The sequence below is a fragment of the Bombina bombina genome, chromosome 2 (genome assembly GCF_027579735.1).
Source record: "Bombina bombina isolate aBomBom1 chromosome 2, aBomBom1.pri, whole genome shotgun sequence".
Lineage (NCBI taxonomy): Eukaryota > Metazoa > Chordata > Amphibia > Anura > Bombinatoridae > Bombina > Bombina bombina.
Genome location: NC_069500.1, coordinates 341198986 through 341214893, shown reverse-complemented (window position 1 = coordinate 341214893; position 15908 = coordinate 341198986). Strand labels below are relative to the sequence as shown.

Here is a 15908-nt window from a genome sequence, read left to right as displayed (position 1 = left end):
TAAAAAAATGCAATGTTTTTGACATTGTGGCAGGGACGCCTTTTGAAATGGGCTAATCAAGAAGGGGGAAAAAAATTCTAAAACCCATTTGGAAACCATATTCAAATCAAATGTATATTATGCAAAAGCAGAATATAAACTGTAACTCCAAAAATGCATTGTGTAACCAGAAGAGCAGTAGCTAAGCACCCTGGGTTACATAACATGCTGTGTACTGGGTACACCATCACTTAGGGAGTACAGTAACATGGCAGAGGTGCCAACTTCTCACTACTGAATTACCATGAGATTGAAAGGGAAATGGAGAGGGATGACAAAGTCCTAAGTCAGATAGTTAAAGGGACATGAAACCCACATTTTTTCTTTCATGATTTAGAAAGAACATGGAATTTTAGTCCACTTTCAAATTTACTTCGGTTATCTAATTTGCTTAATTCTATTAATAACCTTTGTTGAAAAATATATCTAAATAGTCTCAGTGACTGCTGATTGGTGGCTGCACATAGATGCCTTGTGTGATTGGATCACATATGTGCATTGCTATTTTTTCAACAAAGGATATCTGAAGAATGAAGCAAATTAAATCGAAGAAAAATTGGAATGTTGTTTGAAAAGGAAATGTATGCTTACCTGATAAATTGATTTCTTCTACGATACCACGAGTCCACGGATGTCATGCTTACTTGTGGGATATTAACCTACTGTTAGCAGGAGGTTAATATCCCACAAGTAAGGATGAAATCCGTGGACTCGTATCCTGTAGAAGAAAATATATAATGGTCAGATTCTATGAAGTAAGGTAGTGCTAGTTGTCTACAGGATTTTGTTGCACCTGGCACAGCTTTATCAGCTGCTGTGATGCGAATGCAAGTGTTGTTCAAGAGCAGAAGCCACACACAGACACAGCTGAACTGTACTGACATTTTTACTTTGTAACCGCAAAAGCTGTAATTCTGTTTCAAATTAAAACAAAAAGTACATATATGTGGAGGTTTCAGACACATGCGCAGGTAAAAGATATTTAGAATACATGTACGAGGAAAACAACCTTAAGTACACTTAGTACACTGTCCTTTAAAGGGACACTAAAGTCAAAAATAAACTTTCATTATTCAGATAGGTCATGCAGTTTTAAGAGACTTTCAAATTTACTTCCAGGATCAAATCGTACACAGTCCTTTTATATACACACTTTCTGAGGCACCAGCTCCTACTATGTGCAAGAGTTCACCGTGTATATGTATACTAGTATGTGTTTGGCTGATAGCTGTCATGTGATACAGAGGGATGGCAAAATGGGAAAAATGTATTTGTCAAAAAGAAATCTACTGCTGATTTGAAATGCTATTGCATTGTATTTATATTATGCACTTGTTAATTTTGCAATTCTACTGTTTAAAGGGACAGTAAACACATTGAGATTTGTATATAAAATATTTATATAAGTAAAATGAAAGTATTTTGCAATATATTATCATTATTTATTTTGTGCTCTTTTCGCAAATGGTGGGTGGAGTTTGGCTATTTATAAATAATTGCAGAAAAAAGGATGTCAATTTGTTTTAAAATGTTAAGACTTGGCTGAAATATTCTATAGCAACACAACAGAAAAAACTTGAAATTACAATGTGTTTATTGTCCCTTTAATGGTACTTTGACAACTGCAAAAGTAGTAATCCTTATAGCCTTAACATGCACAACAAATACTGTAAGCTGATGGTAGTGTTTGTTTAATAAAATACAAAACGCAAGCTATGTATTTAAAACCAAACACAAGATATACCTTCACCAGATCTTTTGGCCAACCTGTCCCCAATACACTTCGACTTCCATATCCTAGTGTATTTCCACCATACTCCGCAACCTTTCTACTGTTTGTGTTGGGCCCTGCATATATGACCAACTAAAAAAAAAAAGCAAAGTGCAAGTTTCAGAGATTACTGGAGTAGGCAGAAGCAAGTGACATGCTAATAAATTAATAGAAAAAAAATCAGTATCATGACATTTCTGCTCTCTCACCTTATCGTAATCATATTGTGAAGAACACCTGCTGTCAAACCTGAGATATAGACAGCGTGCTCCAGGGATGTGCACCGTTTCCTTGAACTTATAGTTGTCTCTGACAGGGTGAGCTGTTTCCACTGTTTTCCCAGCAGCCCATGGTGCTGGAATTTTAAGACCTGTCAGAAAACCTGGCTCCTCTTTCTCATCAAGCATTCTGTACCCAGTGGGAAACAAATGAAACAGATTATAAACACACATACATATAAAAACAATACGTGTGCTTTTATGTAACAATACCATGACCAAATTGCTATGTTGCATTGATTTAAAGCAGTGGTCTCAAAATACCTGCCCTGGGGCCATATGAGGCCCTCAAAATAGTTTAATCTGGCCCTCCCTTGTTTATTAGGTTAATGATTAATTTGGCCCCAAATAGTTTTAGAGTTCTAAGAGGTGTAACAAGTTGATGTTCTATACAGGCACTCACAAGATAAATATAAAGACAATTATGCATTGTCCAGTGTAGCCTCCCATTATGCACTGGTTGGCTACATGTCACTTTTTATTCAGCTCCAGAATGATCACTTCACTGGGCTCCTACCATGCACTACTCATTGGGTAAATGTCACTTCCAGTTTGTATTATATCCAGTTCTAGAGCACTCACTCCGTTCAAGGGGCCCTCATGGAAAAAAACACTTGGCCAGTGTCCCCCAGATACAATAAGCTTGATACCCTTAATGTAAAGGGCAGTAAATGCCCTGTAACTACATTTTTATGCAGTCTTCCAATAAATTAATATATCAGCAGAGCAGACAAGTTATTAGAACAGATTAACGCCTTCTTTGATGCAATTGTTTTTCAATGGGCAAACTCCACTCACTACTTTCCTTGTTTGAAGAAGACAATCTGGACTTGAGTATGAAGATGACAGGACAGGCAAATGTGACATTTTTAGACAAACTACAGGAAAAGTCTTCAAAATTAAAGTATATTGCAATTTTTTTTTTACTGTGCATAATTTAACATTTTACAGGAATAAAGTATTTTTTAATTAAGGTGTGTATATTGGTTGATTATTTTTTTTTAAACATAAAGCTCTACAGTATAGTGTAAATATAACTTGTATATTCACTGAGAAACAAAAACATTAGTGTGACTCACTTTACTGCGGTGGTCTGGAACCAAAACCGCAATCTCTCAGAGGTATACATGTACTATATTTCATTAGAGCATATTCTACATAGAAAACAAAGCATTCCTCCTGTACCACTCCATATGAGGATACCGCTGGGGAACAAACGAGAGGCAGGAATAAGTGTGTGTGCTCCAGTCACTGGCTGTATCCTCATTTGAAACAGAATGGAGGTGCTCCTGGAGTATATCTCCCTATATGTTTAACTCTTTTGATGCATGAAACCATAGCAAAATAAGGTATTTTACTTAAAAAACAATTATTATATAAATCCAGTTTTATTTCAAATGCAATCATAAGTATCTATAATGAAAGGGCTCTTTCTATACTCAAACCTGTGTCTAAATTTAAAGGGACTTAAAAAAAACACAAATTTTGTCAGTTTACAATTTATTTCTATTATTAAATGTACTTAATTCTCTTGGTATCCTTTGTTAATGAGAGCTGCACTGCTCTACTAGGAGCTAGCTGAACACATCTGGAGAGCTAATGATAAGAGGTGCATTTCTGCACCTGAGCCTACCTAGAAATGCTTTTCAACAACGGATACAAAGAGACTGGAAAAATAAGCTAACTCATTTGGTATAGCAGAATTTGCCCAAATTTTCAAAATTGACCCCCAAAAAACAAAATTTATGCTTACCTGATAAATTCATTTCTCCTGTAGTGTGGTCAGTCCACGGGTCATCATTACTTCTGGGATATTATCTCCTCCCCTACAGGAAGTGCAAGAGGATTCACCCAGCAGAGCTGCTATATAGCTCCTCCCCTCTACGTCACCTCCAGTCATTCGACCAAAGGACCAACGAGAAAGGAGAAGCCCAAGGGTGTAGTGGTGACTGGAGTATAATCCAAAAAATTTTTAGCCTGCCATAAAAAACAGGGCGGGCCGTGGACTGACCACACTACAGGAGAAATGAATTTATCAGGTAAGCATAAATTTTGTTTTCTCCTGTTAAGTGTGGTCAGTCCACGGGTCATCATTACTTCTGGGATACCAATACCAAAGCAAAAGTACACGGATGACGGGAGGGACAGGCAGGCTCTTTATACGGAGGGAACCACTGCCTGAAGAACCTTTCTCCCAAAAACAGCCTCCGAAGAAGCAAAAGTGTCAAATTTGTAAAATTTGGAAAAAGTATGAAGAGAAGACCAAGCTGCAGCCTTGCAAATCTGTTCAACAGAAGCCTCATTCTTAAAGGCCCAAGTGGAAGCCACAGCTCTAGTAGAATGAGCTGTAATTCTTTCAGGAGGTTGCTGTCCAGCAGTCTCATAGGCTAATCGTATTATGCTACGAAGCCAAAAAGAGAGAGAGGTAGCCGAAGCTTTTTGACCTCTCCTCTGGCCAGAATAAACGACAAACAGGGAAGACGTTTGACGAAAATCCTTAGTTGCCTGTAGATAAAATTTCAGGGCACGGACTACATCTAGGTTGTGTAGCAGACGTTCCTTCTTAGAGGAAGGATTAGGACACAAAGATGGAACAACAATCTCTTGATTGATATTCCTGTTAGTGACCACCTTAGGTAGGAACCCAGGTTTAGTACGCAGAACTACCTTGTCTGAATGAAAAATCAGATAAGGAGAATCACAATGTAAGGCAGATAACTCAGAGACTCTTCGAGCCGAGGAAATAGCCATTAAAAACAGAACTTTCCAAGATAACAACTTGATATCAATGGAATGAAGGGGTTCAAACGGAACACCCTGTAAAACATTAAGAACTAAGTTCAAACTCCATGGCGGAGCAACAATTTTAAACACAGGCTTGATCCTAGCTAAAGCCTGACAAAAAGCTTGAACGTCCGGAACTTCTGACAGACGTTTGTGTAAAAGAATGGACAGAGCTGAAATCTGTCCCTTTAAGGAACTAGCGGATAAACCCTTTTCTAAACCTTCTTGTAGAAAAGACAATATCCTTGGAATCCTAACCTTACTCCATGAGTAACTCTTGGATTCGCACCAATATAAGTATTTACGCCATATTTTATGGTAAATTCTTCTGGTAACAGGCTTCCTAGCCTGTATTAAGGTATCAATAACTGGCTCAGAAAACCCACGTTTTGATAAAATCAAGCGTTCAATTTCCAAGCAGTCAGCTTCAGAGAAGTTAGATTTTGATGTTTGAATGGACCCTGGATCAGAAGGTCCTGTTTCAGAGGTAGAGACCAAGGCGGACAGGATGACATGTCCACTAGATCTGCATACCAAGTCCTGCGTGGCCATGCAGGTGCTATTAGAATCACTGATGCTCTCTCCTGTTTGATTCTGGCAATCAATCGAGGAAGCATCGGGAAGGGTGGAAACACATAAGCCATCTTGAAGATCCAAGGTGCTGTCAGAGCATCTATCAGAACCGCTCCCGGATCCCTGGATCTGGACCCGTAGCGAGGAAGCTTGGCGTTCTGACGAGACGCCATGAGATCTATCTCTGGTTTGCCCCAACGTCGAAGTATTTGGGCAAAGACCTCCGGATGAAGTTCCCACTCCCCCGGATGAAAAGTCTGACGACTCAAGAAATCCGCCTCCCAGTTCTCCACTCCCGGGATGTGGATTGCAGACAGGTGGCAAGAGTGAGACTCTGCCCAGCGAATTATCTTTGATACTTCCATCATTGCTAGGGAGCTTCTTGTCCCTCCCTGATGGTTGATGTAAGCTACAGTCGTGATGTTGTCCGACTGAAACCTGATGAACCCCCGAGTTGTTAACTGGGGCCAAGCCAGAAGGGCATTGAGAACTGCTCTCAATTCCAGAATGTTTATTGGAAGGAGACTCTCCTCCTGATTCCATAGTCCCTGAGCCTTCAGAGAATTCCAGACAGCGCCCCAACCTAGTAGGCTGGCGTCTGTTGTTACAATTGTCCAGTCTGGCCTGCTGAATGGCATCCCCCTGGACAGATGTGGCCGATAAAGCCACCATAGAAGAGAATTTCTGGTCTCTTGATTCAGATTCAGAGTGGGGGACAAATCTGAGTAATCCCCATTCCACTGACTTAGCATGCACAATTGCAGCGGTCTGAGATGTAGGCGTGCAAAGGGGACTATGTCCATTGCCGCTACCATTAATCCGATCACCTCCATGCATTGAGCTACTGAATGGAATGAAGGACACGGCATGCATTTTGAAGCTTTGTTAACCTGTCTTCTGTCAGGTAAATCTTCATTTCTACAGAATCTATCAGAGTCCCCAAGAAGGGAACTCTTGTGAGTGGAAAGAGAGAACTCTTCTTTTCGTTCACCTTCCATCCATGCGACCTTAGAAATGCCAGTACTAACTCTGTATGAGACTTGGCAGTTTGAAAGCTTGAAGCTTGTATCAGAATGTCGTCTAGGTACGGAGCTACCGAAATTCCTCGCGGTCTTAGTACCGCCAGAAGAGTACCCAGAACCTTTGTGAAGATTCTTGGAGCCGTAGCCAATCCGAATGGAAGAGCTACAAACTGGTAATGCCTGTCTAGAAAGGCAAACCTTAGATACCGGTAATGATTTCTGTGAATCGGTATGTGAAGGTAAGCATCCTTTAAATCCACTGTGGTCATGTACTGACCCTCTTGGATCATGGGCAAAATTGTTCGAATAGTTTCCATCTTGAATGATGGAACTCTTAGGAATTTGTTTAGGATCTTTAAATCCAAGATTGGCCTGAAAGTTCCCTCTTTCTTGGGAACTACAAACAGATTTGAGTAAAATCCTTGTCCTTGTTCTGACCGCGGAACTGGATGGATCACTCCCATTAATAAAAGATCTTGTACGCAGCGTAGAAACGCTTCCTTCTTTGTTTGGTTTGTTGACAACCTTGACAGATGAAATCTCCCTCTTGGGGGAGAGGATTTGAAGTCCAGAAGGTATCCCTGAGATATGATCTCTAACGCCCAGGGATCCTGAACATCTCTTGCCCAAGCCTGGGCGAAGAGAGAAAGTCTGCCCCCCACTAGATCCGGTCCCGGATCGGGGGCCCTCGATTCATGCTGTCTTAGGGGCAGCAGCAGGTTTCCTGGCCTGCTTGCCCTTGTTCCAGGACTGGTTAGGTTTCCAGCCTTGTCTGTAGCGAGCAACAGCTCCTTCCTGTTTTGGTGCAGAGGAAGTTGATGCTGCTCCTGCTTTGAAATTACGAAAGGAACGAAAATTAGACTGTCTAGCCTTAGCTTTGGCTTTGTCCTGAGGCAGGGCATGGCCTTTACCTCCTGTAATGTCAGCGATAATCTCTTTCAACCCGGGCCCGAATAAGGTCTGCCCTTTGAAAGGTATATTAAGCAATTTAGATTTAGAAGTAACATCAGCTGACCAGGATTTTAGCCACAGTGCTCTGCGTGCCTGAATGGCGAATCCGGAATTCTTAGCCGTAAGTTTAGTTAAATGTACTACGGCATCTGAAATAAATGAGTTAGCTAACTTAAGGGCTTTAAGTTTGTGTGTAATCTCATCTAGTGTAGATGATTCCAGTGTCTCTTCCAGAGACTCAAACCAAAATGCTGCTGCAGCCGTGACAGGCGCAATACATGCAAGAGGTTGCAATATAAAACCTTGTTGAACAAACATTTTCTTAAGGTAACCCTCTAATTTTTTATCCATTGGATCTGAAAAAGCACAGCTATCCTCCACAGGGATAGTGGTACGCTTAGCTAAAGTAGAAACTGCTCCCTCCACCTTAGGGACCGTTTGCCATAAGTCCCGTGTGGTGGCGTCTATTGGAAACATTTTTCTAAATATCGGAGGGGGTGAGAACGGCACACCGGGTCTATCCCACTCCTTAGTAACAATTTCAGTAAGTCTCTTAGGTATAGGAAAAACATCAGTACTCGCCGGTACCGCAAAATATCTATCCAACCTACACATTTTCTCTGGTATTGCAACTGTGTTACAATCATTCAGAGCCGCTAATACCTCCCCTAGTAATACACGGAGGTTTTCCAGCTTAAATTTAAAATTTGAAATATCTGAATCCATTCTGTTTGGATCAGAACCGTCACCCACAGAATGAAGTTCTCCGTCCTCATGTTCTGCCACCTGTGACGCAGTGTCTGACATGGCCCTAATATTATCAGCGCACTCTGTTTTCACCCCAGAGTGATCACGCTTACCTCTCAGTTCTGGTAATTTAGCCAAAACTTCAGTCATAACAGTAGCCATATCCTGTAATGTGATTTGTAATGGCCGCCCAGATGTACTCGGCGCTACAATATCACGCACCTCCCGAGCGGGAGATGCAGGTACTGACACGTGAGGCGAGTTAGTCGGCATAACTCTCCCCTCGTTGTTTGGTGAAATGTGTTCAATTTGTACAGATTGACTTTTATTTAAAGTAGCATCAATACAGTTAGTACATAAATTTCTATTGGGCTCCACTTTGGCATTAGCACATATAGCACATGTATCTTCCTCTGAATCAGACATGTTTAACACACTAGCAATTAACTAGCAACTTGGAAATGCTTTTCAAGTAATTTGCAATAATATGAAAACGAACTGTGCCTATAAGAAGCACAGAAAAAATTTATGACAGTTGAAATAAATTATAGCATCAAATCTTTGTAAGAAATATACAATTTTAGCAAAGGATAACTAACCCTGACAGCAGAAAAAATACACAAATAAACGTTTTTTATCACAGTCAACTACAATCTTCACAGCTCTGCTGTGAATGATTACCTCCCTCAAAACAAGCTTTGAAGATCCCTGAGATCTGTAGAGATGAACCGGATCATGCAGGAAGAAAATGAACCTCTGACTGAGTTTTTTGATGCGTAGTAAAAGCGCCAAAAATGGCCCCTCCCCCTCACACATAACAGTGAGGGAGATCAGTAAACTGCTTAAATTTAAACAAAACTATTGCCAAGTGGAAAAAAACAATGCCCAAAAGATTTTTTCACCCAGTACCTCAGAGAAATAAACTATTTTACATGCCAGCAAAAAACGTTTAACCTCAATAAATTAATTGTTATTTAAACACCTATTGCAAGTCCCTGCAAATTAGGTTAAGTCTATGCATACAGTATAAATCCAGTGAAGTACCATTCCCCAGAATACTGAAGTGTAAAATATACATACATGACAGCCTGAAACCAGATACATCTACTGTATTTAAGGCTGAGTTTACATTATAACGGTATGGCAGGATTTTCTCATCAATTCCATTGTCAGAAAATAATAAGCTGCTACATACCTCTTTGCAGATTAATCTGCCCGCTGTCCCCTGATCTGAAGTTTACCTCTCCTCAGATGGCCGAGAAACAGCAATATGATCTTAACTACTCCGGCTAAAATCATAGAAAAAACTCAGGTAGATTCTTCTTCAAATTCTACCAGAGAATGAATAACACACTCCGGTGCTATTATAAAATAACAAACTTTTGATTGAAGGTAATAAACTAATTAAAATCACCACAGTCCTCTCACACATCCTATCTATTCGTTGGGTGCAAGAGAATGACTGGGGGTGACGTAGAGGGGAGGAGCTATATAGCAGCTCTGCTGGGTGAATCCTCTTGCACTTCCTGTAGGGGAGGAGATAATATCCCAGAAGTAATGATGACCCGTGGACTGACCACACTTAACAGGAGAAATATATATCTTTAAAAGTAGACAACCCAAAGTATTGAACTAGGCTCATTTTGGTATATTTGATGTCACTATTTTACTACTTTTTCACTGAAATGATTTACACATGACTACTGCAGTAATATGGCAAATGGATTTGTTGTATTGCAAAAGCAGTCTTATGACATATGGATCCCCTTTATTTAGAAAAAGCAGACATGCTTGGCTTAGCCATTGGTTTTGGTAATTAAAAGGCTGCTATTTGCAGATGTGCACCACACTTAAAAAATTCCCAGCAGTGAAGGAGTTAACCAGTTTTTAAGGGTAATATGTGCTGTAGTGTAGGGATTATCCTCCCACCCACTAATCACTACCTGATCCCTCCCAAACAGTTCTGTTCCCTCAATCCCCCAACTGGTCACCACCTGCATAGGGTACTGACAGCCAGTTTGTCAGCATGATGTTTAGGGATATTTTTTTTTTTTTTAATGTTTAAGTAGTTATTTATTTTTTCTGTAGTGAAGGGTTCCTTACTCACCCTATCACCTCTCTGACCCCCCCCCCACCAGATCCAAACAACTGTCTCTTCAAAATCAATTTTCTGTAGCGTAGGGAACCACCCCTCCCCCCCCCCCCCCTGTGCTGAGCTGCCCACTCATTACAAATTTTGACTTCATTATCAGTTTAAGAAACTTTGTTTTATTCCAAAACCCACAAACAATAATAAATATATATTTAACAAGAAAAACAATATCTAGCATAGTCCCAATGTGAAGTCCAGTATTCCCTCTAACACCAGTTTTGTGAGCAGCCAAGGAGTGAAACAGTTATTTAGAGCAATTAGCAAACACTATACACTTCAGACTGCAAGGTGTTGTTCACCGCTGGGCCGCTTTACAAAACTGGGCCTGGTGACATCAGTCTGTCTTGTTTAATACTTGTCAAAACTATTATCTAATTGTTACCTTGAACCTAATTTAACAAAGTCTCATAATACCAACAACTCGGTGTAATAAGAGTATATAAATTTTTATACTTTAATCTCCCTTTAAAGGGACAGTAAAGTCAAAACTAAACTTTCATGATTCAGATAGGGCATGCAATTTTAAACAACTTTCCAATTTACTTTTATCATCAATTTTGCTTTGTTCCCTTGGTGGTATTTTTGATTTCTAAACCGTTGAAAATCGCCTCTTAGCTTAACTTTTGAAAGTTTTTTACAGTTAGACAGTGTAAGTTCATGTGTGTCATATAGATAACATTGTGCTCACTCCCGTGAAGTTATTTAGGAGTATTCACTGATTGACTACACTGCATGTCTGTCAAAAGCACTTAGATAAGGAGGCTGTCTGCAGAGGCTTAGATACAAGGTAATCACAGAGGTAAAAAGTATATTAATATAACTGTCGGTTATGCAAAAACGAGGAATGGGTAATAAAGGGAATATCTATCTTTTTAAATAAGAAAAATTTTGGTGTAGACTGTCCCTTTAAGTTCTAATGAGAGTTCCATGTTCCAATGACTGCACTGCTGATGCCATATAGGAACATTAATAAATTAGATACTATACAGATCAATAAATCACTGTGTAGTAAGTGTTAGGGTAAGGCTTCTGAAGTCTGGAGTATCAACTTCATCCTTCTGCAGGATAAACTACAATTTTTAGATTTCAAATATTGATATGATTCTACAACAGAGTTTGAGATATGTGTTTAAAATGTGGCAGATTTAAATATGCACAAATGGCTAGAGTGAAAAGCATAACAAATAATGTGCAAAAATAGGTAGACAAGAAACATGAAATAATGCCTACTGAGTGTAACCTATAAAGCTAGGATCCATAGAACTGACTACCCTGATCTAAATGCAAGAGAATATATACTATATATATATATATATATATATATATATATATATATATATATATATATATATATATATATATTCTATAGCTCACTATATTTTACTAGTCAGGGGTTAAAAGTAACTAGCCCATAGGGGAAAAGTTACTAATCCACTCTATGTTCAAGACAACAAACATATTTTTACTTGTCTGCTGCAGTTTCTTACTGTGCCGGGACTAGTGGACTAATGTGAATTTCATGATAGATAGATAGAGAGAGAGAGAGAGAGATTATATGCACTGCAGTAAATTCAGATAAACACAAGTAGATACACTATTAGTATAAAAAATAACAGTGTACGCACTCCCTTGCTTTAATTGTGTGCCACAGTTTAGTAACAGTCTCCTGGAATATGTATCCAAACTGTTTCTCAAACTCTTTTTTTTTGTGTGCCTCAGATGAATAAATTGGCTTTTTTAAACAATTACCTGTCATCTGGGAAAAGTTTGCCTTTCTGTTCAGGAACTCCATTAGGAGAGATTCCAATATCTGCCAAAACTGGACACTGGGTTTTAAGCAGCAAGGCAGTCTGAAGAAAGAATATACAGCAGTTAAGCCTTCACTTATAAAAGTAAATAGATATTTAGAAGATTTCAGTACTCTTTTGTCACTTTCTGAGCACATAATTAATAAAGAATCGATATGTGTTATACAGAATGGGGTAAACAAAAGCATTGGAAAGTGGCAAAGAGCAGATTTTTGAGGATAGTTGAAGAGAGATTGGAGTCTAGGAAAGGATGAAAGGCAAAGAGGAGAGGCATAAAGCAGAAATGCTCACTGCACAAAGCAGAATGGATCTGAGGGTACCAGGGTGGCTTCAAAAGCAGAAATAACTGTGAAAAGAACCCAGTTAATGACGACTTCATTACCTGACTAGTGTATAGAACCAGCTGCACCAGCTGAGGCATCAGAGCATCTGCCATGGTCAGTGTTTGTAAATTCGGATGCATTAGTGATGTGAGTAGAACTGGTAGGAGGTGGCCAAGCATGGTTGATTTTGTTATCTGTTCGAGGCCTTTCAATCTAAAAGGAAAAAACCATAGGATGCAAATTACAATACAGTTTAGAGGACATCACATTAGCAGTAACAGATATGATAAGTAATAACAGATTGGTGAGAAGTATTAGCTACAAGAAAAGCTTCAAAGGGACAATATACACCAGAATTGTTATTGTTTTAAAAGATAGATAATCCCTTTATTACCCATTCCCCAATTTTGCATAACCAACACTGTTATATTAATATATGTTTTACCTCTGTGATTATCTTGTGATTATCTTGTATCTAAGCCTCTGCAAACTGCCCCCTTATTTCAGTTCTTTTGACAGACTTGCATTTTAGCCAATCAGTGCTATTCTAGGAACTCCATGTGCTTGAGCACAGTGTTATCTATATGAAACACATGAACTAACACCCACTAGTGGTGAAAAAACTGTCAAAATGCCCTGAGCTAAGAAGCGGCCTTCAAGGGCTTAGACATTAGCATATGAACCTCCTAGGTTTAGCTTTCAACTAAGAATACCAAAAGAACAAAGCAAAATTGGTGATAAAAGTAAATTTGAAAATTGTTTAAAATGACATGAATCATGAAAGTTTATTTTGGACTAGACTGTGCCTTTAATAGACACTAAACCTATTCAAATTTTTACATATTTTTGTCTACCATTTCCTTAATGTTTAACGCCCCTTTAATGACAAATGACATTTATGCAAAACACAATCATTAACTGGATGTTTACAAATGATAACAAAACAGACTTAAAGTGACAGTAAAGTAAAAATTTAACTTTCATCTTACATATAGAGCATGTAATTTCAATCAACTTTCCAAATTACTTCTATTATCAAATTTGCTGTCTTCTCTCAGTATCCTTTGTTGAAGAATAGGCTCAGTAGCAGTCATGCACTACTGGGGGCTAGCGGAACACATCTGGTGAGCCAAAGACAAGGCATATATGTACAACCACCAATCAGCAGCTACATCACAGGAGTGCATTGCTGCTCCTGAGCCTACCTAGGTATGTTCCCCATCATATAAAGCCGATACAATGAAACAAATTTGACAAGTAAATTGCAAATTTGTTTAGAATTGAATGCTCTGTCCGAATTATGAAAGTTTAAATTTGACTCTATCATCCCTTAAAATAATAATAATAATAAGCTTTACTATACATATAGATCTTGCTCTTTCTTTGGAAAAAATAAATCCAAAAATGGAATGTAAAAGATACCACCCCTTTTACCAATCACAAAGCCAGTAGGCAAAGCAGTATCAGGTCTTGAGGAGGCAGGGCCACACAGAAAACCCTATCTTGGCTAAGACTAAGCATTCAATCACCACCAGGTCAGCCTCAGAGAATCTAGATTTTGATGAACGAAGGGACCCTGTATCAGCAGATCTCTGCGACAAGGTAACCTCCACTGAGGAGATGAGGACATTTCCACCAGATCCGCAAACCACGTCCTTCGCGGTCACGACAGAGCAATCAGAATCACAGATACTTGACCTGCTTGATGCGAGCTACCACATAAGGGAGAAATGGTAATTGAGGAAAAAGATATGAGTCTGAACCTCCATAGTAATGATAGGGCATCTATCACTTCCGCCTGAGGATCCCTTAAACTTGACTCGTACCTGGGTAGCTTGGCATTGAGGCAGGATGACATGAGATCTATCTCCGGCGTCCCCCACTCGCTGCATATCTCTACAAACACCTCGGGATGAAGAGACCATTCTCCTGTGTGAAAGGATTGCCTGCTTAGGAAGTCAGCATCCCAGTTGTCCACACCCAGAAAGTGGATAGCCGACAGCGTACATATGTCAGTCCCTGCCCACTCTTGTATCTGAGATACTTCTCTCATCGCCAAGGAACTTCTCGTTCCCCCCTGATGGTTGATATAGGCAACCGAGGTTATATTGTCTGATAAACTTTGACGAACCCAGAAGGGGCCAAGCCTTCAAGGCATTGAAGATTGCCCAGAGTTCCAAAATATTGATCGGAAGGGAGGACTCCTCCTGAGTCCAAAGACCTTGTGCCTTTTTGGCACCCCAAACGGCTCGCAAGCCGGAAAGGCTTGCGTCCATCTCCCAGGATGGTCTCAAAAAGCACGTGCCTTGGCACAGATGATCTGGACAGAGCCACCAGGAGAACGAGTCTCTCGACAGGCTGTCCAGCACGATCTGTTGGGACAGATCTGAAAGGTCACCGTTCTATTGTCTCAGCATGCATAGTTGTAAAGGTCTGAGGTGGAATCTGGCAAAAGGAATGATGTCCATGCAGGACACCATGAGTCCGATTACCTCCATACACTGAGCCACTGAGGTTCTCGAGGAGGCCTGGAGGGCAATACATGCAGAAGTTATCTTGCAACATCTATGATCTGTGAGAAATATTCTCATGGATATGGAGTTTATTATAGTTCCCAGAAAATTCATCCTTATACTTGGAGTATAACTCTTTTCCAAGTTTATCTTTCATCCATGTGATCGAAGAAGATTGAGAAGGGACTCAATGTTCTTCCACTAGACGAAAAGATGGTGCCTGTACCAAGATATCATCCAGCTAAGACACTACTGCAATACCTTGTGTTCTGGTAACGGCTAGAAGAGCCCCCAGAACCCTTGTTAATATCCTTGGAGCAGTAGCTAGGCCAAACGGAAGAGCTATGAACTGGTAGTGCTGGTCCAGAAAAGCAAACCTCAGGAACTGAAAATGTTCCCTGTGTATCGGGATGTGAAAGTATGCAACCGTCAGGTCTATTGTGGTCATAAACTGTCCTTTCTGAACCAGAGGAAGGATTGACCGTATTGTCTCCATTTTCAAAGAGGGAACACTCAGAAACTTGTTAGGAACCATGAAAAGGTTTGAATCAAACCCCAAACCTCTTTCTGCTGTAGGTACCGGGACAATTACTCCTAGAGAGGAGAGATCCCATAAGCAACCTAAGAAGGTAGCGCTCTTTTCTGGTCTTGTAGACAGACTGGAGAATAGGAATCTGTACATCCTAAAAACCAAGCGTCTGAAAAAAGAGACAGTCTGCCCCCGACTCGATCCGATCCCGGCCCAAGGGCCGCCCTTTAATGCTGATTTGTTATTGGTGGGCTTCTTAGTCTGTTTGGACTTATTCTAGGACTGAGCCGGCTTTTGAAGTACTCTTGGGCTGCTCAGACTTGGATGAGGATTGCTGTTGTTGTGATTTGTCAGAACGAAAGGAACGAAAATTAGACAATTGCCGTCCCTTAGGCCTACTCTTATCCTGCGGTATGTA

General features: G+C 40.0%; 1 protein-coding gene across 1 annotated transcript in view; it reads right to left on the bottom strand.

Annotated features, from left to right (window-relative positions):
- Window positions 1-15908, bottom strand: part of HECTD4 (HECT domain E3 ubiquitin protein ligase 4) — a 666929-nt gene that overhangs the window by 356641 nt on the left and 294380 nt on the right. Inside the window, exons 19-22 of the mRNA XM_053699752.1 lie at window positions 12508-12661; window positions 12067-12167; window positions 2020-2218; window positions 1784-1903 (exon numbers count right to left, since the gene is read on the bottom strand). Coding sequence (XP_053555727.1) covers window positions 1784-1903; window positions 2020-2218; window positions 12067-12167; window positions 12508-12661 — 574 coding nt within the window. The remainder of the gene's footprint in view (window positions 1-1783; window positions 1904-2019; window positions 2219-12066; window positions 12168-12507; window positions 12662-15908) is intronic.